Raw genomic sequence first — 13,383 nt, forward strand, 5'->3', positions numbered from 1 at the left:
AGAGACTACAGGAAACCCTCACTTGACCAAAAGAGGAACCTGGACACATGTTTGGTTTTCCCCTTCATCTTGCCCAGCTTGCATCACAAATCAGTTTCATTCTTAGTTCAGTTCTTCCATGAGGTCAGCTATCCTTAGTTCCCCTGTGTCAGCCAACCCCCCATCCCCACCACCCCCGGAAAATAACTCAAACCAATCTCACCCATCCGGGGTTGTATCTTTGAATCAGTTTTGAGAAGGGTGTGGAGATGAAGAGAAGAAACTCTCCAAATAAGAAAAGCCTGGCAGATCAATCTCAATTGTAGTGATTGCTATGAGTGAGAAGCCAGTGTCTGGCTGGGGAGACTTTAATTCCACAAATCCTCCTCGGGGCTGGGATAAATTTCACCTCCATGTGCATGGACAGGTGGCATTGGCTTCCATATTGCTAGAGCTAGAGCTGGTCGGCTGAAATTTCATCCTCAGATGGAAAATCTGGAATGGGACATAAAAGAAAATCCCCTCCCCCTCTAAATGTAGCTGCCTGTACATGTGTTTGGGAGTAGCAGTATGTTCCCCACTACATCTCGGAGTGGGGTGGTCTCTGAGAAATGGTCAGACTGGGCCTTTATTACCCTTTCTCCTCATCCAAGCAAATGCTTCATAATACTGCTATGGGGTCACCTCAAACCTGAGGCAATTCAGGTCTAACAGAAAGAGGGAGCGAAGGAAGGGAAGAAGGGTTGGAAAGTAGAGCTGTAGGAGGATCAGGCATCAGCAAGGGCAACAAATTTGTGTTTTTGTTTTCTTTTTTTGATTGAGGTAAATAAAAAAGCTTTATCCTGCAACAATTGGAGATAAGAGTCTGTCCACCCCCCACAAGTTCCAGGCCCTGTCCCCTTCCCTCACATCAAGCTCTTCCGGTACTGGCTGTGCTGGGTGGTCTGTCTGAGGTGGGAGTCCGGAGTCTGCAGGTCCATCTGTCTGTACAGGTCCCTCAGCTCCCTCACTTCCTGTAGCACCCTCTTTGCCTGGCTCCAGTTCGATGATGCCTCCCCCAGCAGCCTCTCTGTCTCCAGCAGCAGCTGTTCTGACTCAGAGTCAGGAGGAGACCGAGGGGGATCCTTGGCCTTTCGCTTCCCGTCTCCCAGTCCCTGAACTTCTGCCAGCAGCTCCTGAGTCTTCTCCAGTTTCCTTGCTACCAGGTCCTGGATTCGGGATAGCTGCCCCGGGTGGGGTGGGATGGGGGTTGGAGGGTCCTCGGCCCGCAGTTGGAGGGTGCGGGAAGGAGCAGCATCCCGCTGAGACAGGATCTCCTCGAGGGAGGCACAGCGGCCTTTCTCTGTGGGGGTCAGCTTCTTGGGTGCCTGGGGCGTGTAGGTGGCCCCCTTGTCTGGCTTTTGCCAAGGCCGGGGAAGGCTGCTTGCTCGGTCTGAAGGGGGCCGGATACGGTCTGAATCTGCTCTCCGCCGACTGCCTGCCAGCTGGGCCACAGACTTGTCCAAGTCGACCCGGAAGCTCTCAGCACAGGAGGTTGCTTCCTCAGGGGAGGGGTCTTCCTCCTGAATCAGGTCCAAGGTCAGCATCCCATCCGAGGTAGAGGTAGAAGCCTGGAGAGGAACAGGGTGGGAATGAAGAGGGTAAACTGCCATCAGTGGGGACTGCAGGAATGACTGCCTGAAAGAGATGCAAGTTGTGGCCGTTTCTTCCTCAAGATTCCTTCCCTGAATGAGAAACCCTTCACTCTTGACTGAGCCCTTCTACTCTATTTGCTATTTCTTACTCTTCTGACAGTGATTTCAACTTACTTCTTTTATTTTTCCGTGATTAGAGTAATTTCTCCTGCTTATTTCTCACATTCTCCACTTCACTATGGGCTTCCTGAGGAGTGTCTTCTTCCTCTGTATTCTGGACTCTAAGCATCAAGCTGAGTTTGACAAAACACGTATGCTCCACACAGCACGGTAACTTCCCCTTCCAGCTGCAGCCCCAGAGCCATTCATCTCAGCCCTCTCTGCTATTTGGGATTCAGAACCTCTTGCCTTATAATAAAATTTGCTTACCTATTTGCAGAATATTGTAATTAAAAACAAGGATAAGGGCATTCAGCACCACACTATGTACTTATACACAAGTTGTCTCAATCATTCCTCGCAGCCCCTCTGCTACATGTGCCTGATTTCACAGCTTCCGAGAACCACAAAAGTAATAAACTGCAAACTAGATTCCTACTTAGGTTCTGTCTGATTCCAAAGCCTCTGGCCTTTCTATTACACCTGACTACATTCCTTCCCTGGGGACTAAGTGCTTGGACCAGTGAAAGAAACTACCACTTTCCCTGTTACAGAGGCTCACTGTGATCCTTTCTCCTGTGAATACCTGTGGCACTTAATGTCATCACCCACCAGGACAGTTAGCCACCATGCAGTAGCTTTTATAGTATTTAGCTCTTCTGTATTTCCATTTGCATGTTTCATTTCCCCCCAAAGATGATAAACTTATTGGGGGTGGGTGATCAATAAAGATTTCTGATTTAGAGGAATCAGGCTGGGGGCAGGATGGGGGTACTTCTCTAGCCTTTTGACCTTGGTAGCAAGGAGGCCTCCCACAAATATCTCTGGTGGTCTGTTTTGAGATACAGTTTTGCAACTGACTGACAGGGAATTGGCCCTTCAGCAATTCTTACTTTCTTATAGTCTTACATACCACGGCCATTAGGTGTCCCCGAGTTGGGGGGCGGCGGGAGTGTTGAATTTTTGCCCTGTCTCGAGTGGGGTGGGCAAGATAGCTGTCCTCTTCCACGGTGACCTGAAGAGATGCACTGTGAGTCATGGTTGCTCTTCAGAGACTCTCTGTTCCAACCCAGCAGCCCCTGAGGCCTGAACATGTCTGGACTGGGAAATATATCCACCCCATTAACTGTTTCTAAGCAAATCCTATAGGCAAGGGATTTCCTAGATATGAAGGAGCTCCTTATGCCAGCCCAAGGCTGGTCCATGCACCATAAAGTGGGGAACGAGGAGTTGGCAGAAAAGATTTGGAGAGAAGGTAGAAGTAGAAAAGGGTTTTCAGGCAGATAAAGCAGCAGAGTGGTGGGGGAGAGACAGTAAGTAGAGCCCATACAATAATCCTCCGTCTTTACTGAGTCACAGCTCCACTCTCTTGCCCCAGTATCCCTCAGACCACCAAGAGCTCCCTGACCTCATCCAAGATGCGGTTCTTGGCTCGGGTGATAGCAGAGTTGAGGGCATTGATCCATGATTCCTTCTCTTCTGGACTCACTGCCAGGAAGATCAGGTTGGGTGCCTGTGAGGGAAGATTCTTGTTTCAGCCAGGGTTTTAGAGTTGGTGTCTCACCTTGACAGTGAAGAAATAAGAAATTATAATCTCATTCTCTTAGATGTAGTTCCTGGAAGGAGAGTGATTCTGCTTCTGGAATTATCCCTAATTTAAGGAAACCCAGCCTCTATTCCTAAAAAATGCCCATCACACAGAGGTTGTTTTAGAAATGACCAAGGAAGAGCTAAGAAGGGTATTGGACATTAGTACGGGACTGGAAATAATTTGAGGATGTTTGGTAAAGGACAGGTACTAAAATAAAGATGAAGAAATAGAATGTGACAGGAATAGCTTCCCTGGGTTCCCTCAGACAAGGAGAATTAGATTCAGAAATGCAACCACTTATCAGAGTACAGGGACCTGTGATTTTCATCCAAGAAATGTATGTATGCAAGTGTGTGTGTGTGAGAATGAGAGGGAGAGACGATCTTTGTTATTGGACAGTTTAAAGGCTGGCCTGTCTAGAGGAAAGCAAATGGCCACAATATTCCCTGGGTTAAATAATAAAAGCTGGTGGGGAGAGTAATTCAGGACTTCTGAGCCAAGAGGGCTGAGAGAGTCAACCTGAAGAGGGGTGTTCTCCCTTGCCCCCCAGTCCCCGTCAATGTCCCCGTGGCCAAGGTGGCAGGAGAAACATACCGTGTTACCAGGCTGTTTGGAGTGGGCAAGGGTGAACTTGCTATGATTTTTCTTGCTCCTGCTCTTGGATTTCCGAAGCTCTTCACACTTCTCATAGTCACTCAGGTCAAACACCTCCTGAATATTTTTCTCATCTTTTACCTAGGAAACGGTTGGGGGTGAGGTAAGGTGAGGAAGATAAGAATTACTTAGGCCCTTTCCTGCAAACTGTTAGTTAGTTAGACCTGTCATGGGAAGCAGGAAGAAGCCACAGGAGTGGGGGAGAGATGACAGGACAGGAAAGAGCTGTCCACTCCAAAGCCCTCAAAGGCCCAGCAGTTAGGGGACAGGGCTGGGGCCACCCCTGATTCTTGACTCTTGAAGGGGGTTTTTCTATTTAAACCCCTGACTCCTACTCTCCTCAGACAAGATACCTTTTCAGAGCCTCAGGATGCTTCTCCTCACCCGTGACCCCCACTTTGTCCTTAAAAGGACATGGCTTACAAGGCAAATAGGCTGATCGGACCATCGTGAAAACCTGACTGGCCCTTGACTGCCCAGAGGGAGGAGATAAAGGCAGGGCATACACCAGGGACTGTCTGGAGGGAATGAAGGGCTGCCTCTGGCCTCCCCAGTCTTATGTTTATCATGTAGCTTTCTTACCCTGACCTTACTCCTTCCTCTAATATATACTACTATCAAGAGATTCATCTACCTTGTTCATTTCAGGAGCTTCATCACTATAGGAACAGCAACTCCCCGTGTAGCACAGTTTGTTCAGACAAGCTAAAAAATACAACTGCAGTTTCTATTCCTCCTTACTCTCTCCAAGATACTATGTCAACCCAACTTTGACTCCTCCAGTCTTGAAAAGCCATTTAATTTATCCACCTATCTCTAGCAAAGATGCACTCACATTCTCCCTGGAGGACTACATTTCAGACTTCGAAACAATTTAAATTGTTCCAGTTTAGAGCCTAGCTCCCCTTATTGCCAGGACATTCTTGTGTCTAAACTTAACCCTGCCCGCTGTAGTATCTATCCTGCACTCTGGTTCCACTCTTAGCAGCTTCATCAACTTTTGGCTCTTACTCTCTTGCTGAAGGTCTAATAAAGACCACAATTCTATCTGCAACCTTCACCCCAATCAGCCTTTTCTGAATGTTGCAAAGCAAATTCCATTAATCTTTCTTCAAAGGTTCACTTAAACCTCCTCTCAGAGCTTTTCTCCTCTCCCCTAAGGTGTTCTCTATAGTCCTGGCACTCTAAAGCTGTGGTTTATGGATTAGTTTTGGCTTGCAAGGACCAATGTTAGAGAGAGGAGTCTTAGTCACCAAACAAAATGGAGCAGCCTGTGGTTAGAAAACCTGTTTGCCTTCTCCTATTTGGGCCCAGGGTTGGAAGAATCTGGGAATGAGCTGGTCACGTTTTCCTGGGATGAGAGATGAAAACCACCAGCACTTCTCTTGATAAAAATGAAACAGATAAAAACAGCTTCATGCTTTTCCTGGAAGACATCCACTGTCCCCGACTAGAATTCTTTCACAAAAGAATCCCCAATTCCCTAGCTCTGAAACAGGGATTGTTTTTGTGGAGGTGACCTCATCTATCCTCCTGGTTCTCATCAACTTTGAAGTGACGAAGTTGTTCTCTCTTCCATTCCCCAGCCCATCTACAGTCTTGTATCTGCCCATCCTTCTGAATTGCTGCTGGACCCAGGGGGCTGACGACAGACAGAGGACAGCTGATCTCACAGCCCCATTCAGTTGTGTGACTGCTCAGACATCCACCTCCATTTGTTTTGGCATGGTTTGGCTCCTCCCGGGCTCTCCCTTTCCCGGGGCTCCTTGGCTTTGGGTTGGGAAGTGACCGGAGGCCTTGGAGGATTATTGGTGGGAAGGGGACAAGATGTTGGCAAAGGGTATCCAACAACAATTCCCAGAAACATGGGGCAGGGATATAGGATGATGTATTACCCCTCCTCTCCTCCTCCTTCCCCAGAGTTCAGACTATCAGCAGAGGCCAGAAATCTTGGAGAGGAAAGTGCTGGGTGTGTGTATGTCACCAGGGGAAGAGAGTTACTGTTCTGTTTTCCTTAGGGGAAGGGAAGGGAGGGAGGATGCTGGCTTGGGTACAGGATGATAAGGAGCTCTGGGAAGCAAGACACATTGACAGAGGTTAGCCCATGGTAGTGCATGGAAGGGAGACAGGGTGAAGCAAAGAGTAGGACAAGGATACCCCAGTCCCCAGGGAAGATGGACAACTCAAGGAGCCTGGTTCCACTGTATTCTGTTCTCTTCCCCTCCCCTCCCACCATCTAATTCCCAAAGACTCATTTATAATTCCCCATCTTCCAAAGTCAACCCTTCCTTTCCCCTGATTTTTTTTCCTAGACCACAGACAGGGAGGTTTCCATGCTTGCCAATTTCCTTTACCATGAGGTCCCTCTAAGGTCTAGCTGCAGTTCCCATATATCTGCCCCATGATTATGAGGTGCTCCTCGCTTTTCTGGACTTTAGGACTGAGAATGAGGAAAATCATTATTAACAATAGAGAAGGATTTTTTTTTTTGATAGAGGCAGTTGCGGGAGACTTTGCTTTTATGAGGGAAAGTAACAAAAAAGATTGATGCAAATTCTTGTGGAGAGGGTTAGGAATTTTCTTGCATTAAATGTAAATTACAAGCATTGTACTGTACATTAAAAAAATCTGGACTCTGGCGCTTTTAGGAAGTGGGTAGAATAATGTCTAGAGTTCTCTGTCAGTTTCACCTTCAACTGAGGCCCACTGCAGCATGGAAAATGGCCCCAAAGAAGAGTAACATCAGCAGGCTTGCTCCCTCTTTTCCTGTGCCCTTCCCAGCAGGGGGCAGTCGGCCCAAGACCAGTCAGATGCTCCTGACTCACAGGACACCAGACGTCCTGGGCTGAGGTCATTCCATCATTTCCCCTGCCTCCGTACCCTTTTCCTCCACAAACAAGGGTCAATCATGCTTATTTTGCCCTCAGATTCTGCTCTTTGGACAAACACAAACTATGAAGAAAGGTCTTGTTCTTTCTACCCTTTCACTGTACTCCTGTTTCCCCTCTGACGTGTGGGAAGTTCTCCCAGATTGCTTACTAAAGCTTCCTGCCATTATGAAGTTGAGGAAAGACAGGAGATATTCTTTGACACTTGCTCCCCACCCCCTCGCCCCCACTTGCTTTGGGAAAGCCAGAAAATTGTGGAAAAAGCCTTTAGGATTTCTTTAGGATTGGGTAGCGGTGATGCTTAAAAATAAATCGTCCTGTTAAAGTCTTCTCTCACCTTACTCTCCATTACCAAGTTCCTAGCTTAGTGTAAACAGCTAGGTTTAAAAATCTAAAGAGGGATCCTTTTGGCCCTGGCACAGCTTAGTTTTTCCCTGGCTCCCTCAATAGATGCTCTTTTCAGATGAGTACTTTCTCTTAGACTGCATGCATGTCTGTTTCAATACCATAAAAGGAGTTATTTACCTAAATATAATGTACTGAATGAGTCTCTACTGCAGGAAGCAAAAGAGGTTAGAACTCGGGGGAGGACTTCCCCGTTAGCCCTGTGTGAGGGAACATGGAATTCAGGAGAAGAGGGGCCATCCTAACAGGGGAATGCAGGGCAGCCTCCTAGGGTTACAGTGACACAGCCACAGAGGTAGGGATTGGGACGACTTCTGTCTCATGGAGGGGAAATTTCTATTTCTCATTATTACTAGGGGCTATTGATCCCAAGAGTTAGGGACCAAGGGAGGAAGAGTCTGGAATATCTAGGCTCAGGTTCTGACCCAGTATGTAGTCATTTTAGCCACAGAGCTAGGTCCATCTGGAAACATACAGGGATTCAAAACTTAATTTCCCCTCCTGGTTCAAATGGGGGGATGGGGTGGTAGGAAGGGGATGAACGGGATGGAAAATTAGTTCCTTTTTTTTTTTTTTTAAGTGGAGTCAGGGTGGGGAAAAAAGAGCACACTAGTAAGAGACATTGACTTTAACAGAAAAAACTGAATGCCACTCACAAATACTCTACCTCAAATCATGTAAGACTGACTAAAGGTTGTATGTGTGTTTTCGTTCTATGTCTGCTATGATTCAGGGTGGCTGAGCAGCTGATATGACCTGTGCATGGCCCTGGTAGACAGGAAAGGGGAGGCCAGCTGAGGTGGGGTGGGGGGACAGGAAGGGGTGGAGAATAAGCTGCACAGTGTTTAGCAGCAACAACCAAAGGGAAAAAAAAATCCTGTGTTAAGCTAGAGGCCAGGATAGGGTAGAGGAAAGCAGGGGGCACTCAGAATTTTTAGGACAACTTGAGAGGGGATTATTATTGATATCAGAAAGACATCTGTGAACAAAAAAGACATTAAATAAAAGGCAAACACAACTTCTAATTCCAGTTCAGGACTTCCTTAAGTGTGACCTTTCCCTGCAGATAAATGGGGTAGAGACTATTCCCACCACTGAACTTGCTGTTGGAACCGAATGGGGGTTGTAACTAGAGGTAGATGAGTCCCTTGTGGAGAGATCAAGTGGGGAATATGAGAAAACAGGGATAAGTTGGAGGTAAAGGGCACCTACCTCCTTTTCAGAGATGTAGAGCTGGTCCCCTTTCAGCATCACATAGCGGTTTTTCCAAATCTCCCTGAAAATCCCTTTCCCGCAGAATTTCCGGACCCAGCCGACCTTCTCAGGCAGTGCAGACTGATGATTTCCATCCGGAGGCCCCTGTCCCAGGGGCAAGATAAGAACCATATGATTAGGTGATTACTGCTTTTTTTTCTTCTCTCCAGTCCATCGCTTACCATTCTTCTCAGTTTCGCTCTCCTTTCTTGTGACCGCCCCACCGAAGGCTGCAGCCGGGGAGCCCCAGTCTCGTCCCCCACTTAAAAGGTTTTCATTCTGAAGAACTCTCCCCCATCGCTCCCCTCTTCGCCCCCAAATAAACAACTGAAACTGCGAGAGGAACGGGTTGGGGCTGGGCCTGAAGGGAGAGGTGGCTCTCAGGATTTCTATGTCCCCCACTCCATCCCCTCCCCCAGCCTCTCTTCTCGCAGCGCCTGGATTAACGGCATTTTATTTTATTTTTCATTGTCTTCTCGCCACTGCAGAGCGCAATGTAAACGGCTGCCTGTCTCCCAGGGGAGGAGGAGGATGGAGGTCGGGCAGAAACTAAACCAAGTTAAACCCCCCAAAGCCAAGTAAACAAACAAAAGCCTCCGCTGGTTCCTCGCCGCGGGGCCCGGCGCATCCCGACCGAGGACCGAGGGGACCCCGCAGCCGGGCGAGGAGGGCGGGCGCGGGCCAGGGCTCGCGCAGGCCGCCCCGGGCCCTACTCCCGCCGCTCCCTCCCGACGGGGCTGGGGTCCTCGGAGCAGAAAGTCAGCCGCAGTCGCAGAGCTGGTAAGCGCACTCACCCTCTTGGAGGAATTGTTCTTCTTCATCATGCCCGGTGGGCGCGGGCGTAGGGGAAGGGGCCGAGGGGCGGCCCCGCGTCGGGGGGCCGAAGCCGCTGCGAGGGGGCGCTTTCCCCGCGGGAGGGTGTCGGAGATGCCCCCGGCGTCGCGACCGCTCCTCCCTCTCCCGGACTCTCCCCTTCTTTGTAGCTCCGGTTACACTAAAGGCCGGCCTCCCTCGCACTCGCACACACACGCACGCCCGCTCCCCGCCCCTCGGCGCCCTCCATCCCGGCGCCCACGCGGCCCGGGTGCCTGAGCGCGCCCCGCCGCCCGCCCGCCCGGCCCCGCCGCTCCCCCGGCCCCGCGCGCAGTGGGCGGCCCAGCCCGCGCCCCGCAGCTCCATCCACCCGCCCGGTGACGTTGCGAGTTCAGAATAAAGGGCGAATCGCGGAGCCGGAGAGAGTGCCGCTCCCCCACCCGCCTCCTTTGTTTCTGACTCAGTGAGGGTAAGACCAAGAGAGACCTAAACCCAGCGGGAGAGCGGCTTCCAGAGGGGCAGAGTCCCAGACGCAGACAGTCTAGAGAGAGAGGGGAGCCAGAAGAGACACAGACCGACCGAATCTGCCGAAGAGACAGCAGAAGCAGATGGAGTGGGTAATAGAGACATTTAGATTTTTGAAGACTGGAGATAACCCAAATCTAGACCGTCTTCTTCCCAAACCAAAAACAAAAACAAGAGCGTGAGCTGGGAGGGCGTGTTCCCAAGAACTGGCATCTGGAACTCACCCTCTGTAGGTGGTGGAGATAGTAGTCTGGGCAGGTCAAGTGTTGGGGAAAAGTTTTATGCTTCCGAGGGTATCGATGTGTTGGGGGTGTGGAGGCAGGGTGGGAGACAAGTTAATATCATCAATACACATTTCTTCCAGTTTACAAAGCTTTTTTTTTTTTTAGCGTCTCTGGAATAACCCCAAGTACGGAAGCTGAGTATTATGGTCTCCATTTTACAGAGAAGAAAAGTGCGAGTTGGGATGGCAGAGGAATTTGCAGGCACACATTTTAAGTGCTGGCAAGAATAGAACTTTGTCTCCAAAGCCATTTTCCATTATACCAAGTGGCTTTAAATATAAGCTGCAGATAAGGCTAAAAGTCTCTACTACCTGGGTTTCCCTCCCTGCTGCACTGCCCGGCAAAAATTTCAACCTGTCTACCCAACTTGAGACCAGTGGAGGGAAGTGCACAAAACCAGAGGATTCCCAGACTGGGGGAACCTCTGCCCATCCCTCCTATACCAGTTCCCTGGGCATAGCCTATGGGCCAACAGTATAGAAACTTCACTTTTTTTTTTTATGGGAAGAGGGGAGTCAGGAAACCCGAGTATGGGTACTGGTTTCCTCACCACTCTGTGGCCTTTGGTCAAGTCACTGAATTTCTTTAGGCCTCAGCTCCTCCACATATTAAATGGTGAGTGATGAACTACCATTTCCATCGACAAAGTTAGGGGAATATATGAGATGACATATGAAAATCCTTTGGAAATATAAGTATTGCCCTCCAGGGCTTATTATTAAATAATAGTAAGCTAATAAGCACATTGCCTGGCATATGGTAGGCACACAGTAACTACAAAATGAATAAAAATTTCTGGCACAGAGGAGTGTGAAAAATGAAGAACCCCTTTTCTGGAGATGTGTTAAGATAAAAAAAAGTTTTGGACAAATTTGTAGCTTAGGATATCTTAGCCTTCTCTGGTATCCATCAAATGAAGGTAAGGACTTCCTCTCTATTCCCCCTTTCCCTTAAATCTTTAGTGCCACCTTGTGAGGTATACAGAATAAGTATTATTATTCCCACTTCGAAAATGAGGAAACGGGTCACGGCAAATTATCTGACTTGCCTAGGTTTACACAGCAAGTTACTGGCTAAATGGATCAGAGTTCGGGTTTTCTGGCTCCCAGTCTACTGTTTAGGCTTCACACACACACACACCCCACATTCCCCAAGCCACTTCACCCTCTTCCCAGCATCTCTATTTCCTACCCTCTTGTTTAAAAAATGGTAGAGAGAGACAGAGAGACAGAGAGAGAGAGGGAAAATCCAGGATATCATCATAGGTGAGGAAGCAAAGTGTCCTATACTGGCGAGGAGACTAGCCTACTGATCTTTTTTTTTTTTTTTTTTTTTAATTCAGTTTTATTGAGATACAGTCACATACCATACAGTCATCCATGGTGTACAAGCAACTGTTCACAGTACCATCATACAGCTGTGCATTCATCACCCCAATCTATTTTTGAACATTTTCCTTACACCAGAAAGAATCAGAATAAGAATAAAAAATAAAAATAAAAAAGAACACCCAAATCACACACACCCCATCCCACCCTATTTTTCATTTAGGTTTTGTCCCCATTTTTCTACTCATCCATCCATACACTGGATAAACGGAGTGTGATCCACAGGGTTTTCACAATCACACTGTCACCCCTTGTAAGCTACATTGTTATACAGTCGTCTTCAAGAGTGAAGGCTGGAGTTTGGTAGTTTCAGGTATTTACTTCTAGTTATTTCAATATATTAAAACTAAAAAGTGTTATCTATATAGTGCGTAAGAATGTCCACCAGAGTGACTTCTGGACTCCATTTGAAATCTCTCAGCTACTGAAATTTTATTCCATTTCATTTCGCATCCCCCTTTTGGTCAAGATGTTCTCAATCCCACGATGCCGGGTCCAGATTCATCCCTTGGAGTCATATCCTGCTTTGCCAGGGAGATTTACACCCTTGGGAGTCAGGTCCCATGTAGGGGGGAGGGCAGTGAGATCACCTGCCAAGGTTAGCTAACTGATCTTTTGAAGAACTTGCTGACCAGGCAGATAAGAGTGGCTTGGATTTATAGTTTAAATAATTCTGGTTTATGGGGAAAAAGTAATCCATGACATTGCCTCATCTTCTTCTTTTCCCAATAGCTTTCATGTAGTCAAAAAATATTTGGATGCCTTCTGTGTGCAAGGTACTGAGCAACTTAGGTGCAACATCAACCAGGAGCTAGAGCTTTGTGGAACATCAGGCAGAGGGATGCTAAAAAATAAAAACCCTCCAAAGTAATTTTCAGATTCCAGAGCAGATGCATGTGGGCTGCAGAACCTTCTCTGCCTGTCTGCTCCTTAAGATGTTACATAATTCTCTGGCTCGCTCTCATTACTGCTGATGGCCCCTTATCCTGTCCTCTCTCATTAACCTGCACTGCTGCACACCTCAGCCTGTCATCTTGCCACTACCTTCCCTTACCTTGTCTCCCTGCATCCTGTCACTTACCTCTCTTCCCACAAGCCATACTCCTCCCCTGGCTCATTCTTCAAGCTGACTTCCAACCTATCAGGTGAACCTCAGTGGTACCTGGATTGGAATCCATGTGGGGACTGTTCCTAAAGGCCAATGCTTAAGTAAAAATCTGACAGTAAGAACATACGGGTTCCTTAACACATTTTCATAGCCCTGTCTTCTCAGTGAGCTTGATTACCATACACACGAACAGCAAAAATAACTTTCCAGTTCATTTTTCTCTTAGGTGGAGATTAGATCCCAGGAGGACCCATGATGGGGTTATCTCCCTAACTGCACCCATGGATAAGACAGACTGCCAGTAGCTTTATTCTTCAACTGAATATTTTATAAGTAACTTCACTTAAGAGAAGCAGAAGGGGGCTATCAGAGATAAGGATTTGTGAATTGCTGCCTGCAAGTTTACTGGGTAGAAATCCTTATCCAAACAGTTGTTTAACTTAAAACAAATATCCTTCACTTTTGTAGAATAAATGGGACGTAAAGGTTTTGCCTAGGGTAATTCAATCTGTTGGGGAGAAAGTTACTAAAAGCATATGAGACCTTAATTAAAATGATGGTTTTAAAGGGAAAAGATTTTTAAAAGGCTAGTAATAATGGAATCAGCTCTGTGAATCTTAAATAAAAATGCATTTGAGTCTTTGACCTTTAAAAAAGAAATGCCCTGTTCTGGCATCACTAGGGCTTATTTCTTAAGACTT

General features: G+C 47.6%; 1 protein-coding gene and 1 long non-coding RNA gene across 3 annotated transcripts; one reads left to right on the top strand and one right to left on the bottom strand.

Annotated features, from left to right (window-relative positions):
• Nucleotides 1-618: 618 nt before the first annotated feature.
• PLEKHO1 (pleckstrin homology domain containing O1) lies at nt 619-9,646 on the bottom strand. Of its 2 annotated transcripts, XM_037826121.1 has the most exons (6): nt 9,359-9,646; nt 8,523-8,669; nt 3,958-4,098; nt 3,181-3,285; nt 2,686-2,787; nt 619-1,589 (listed from the first exon to the last, which is right to left on the bottom strand). In XM_037826121.1, the coding sequence occupies exons 1-6, from the start codon at nt 9,386-9,388 to the stop codon at nt 885-887; spliced, it is 1,230 nt and encodes a 409-aa protein (XP_037682049.1). In that variant the 5' UTR covers nt 9,389-9,646; the 3' UTR covers nt 619-884. The 2 variants fall into 2 exon arrangements, with proteins under 2 accessions (XP_037682049.1, XP_037682050.1); XM_037826122.1 differs by lacking the exons at nt 8,523-8,669; nt 9,359-9,646 and having other exon boundaries at nt 620-1,589; nt 3,181-3,336; nt 3,958-4,093.
• On the top strand, nt 8,500-11,480 carry LOC119526735. The gene is made up of 4 exons (XR_005215247.1): nt 8,500-8,704; nt 9,053-9,344; nt 9,842-9,994; nt 10,292-11,480. It is a non-coding gene; the product is annotated as an uncharacterized LOC119526735 (long non-coding RNA).
• The last annotated feature ends 1,903 nt before the right edge of the window (nt 11,481-13,383 follow it).

The sequence above is a fragment of the Choloepus didactylus genome, chromosome 2 (assembly GCF_015220235.1).
Source record: "Choloepus didactylus isolate mChoDid1 chromosome 2, mChoDid1.pri, whole genome shotgun sequence".
In the NCBI taxonomy this organism is placed as follows: Eukaryota; Metazoa; Chordata; class Mammalia; order Pilosa; family Megalonychidae; genus Choloepus; species Choloepus didactylus.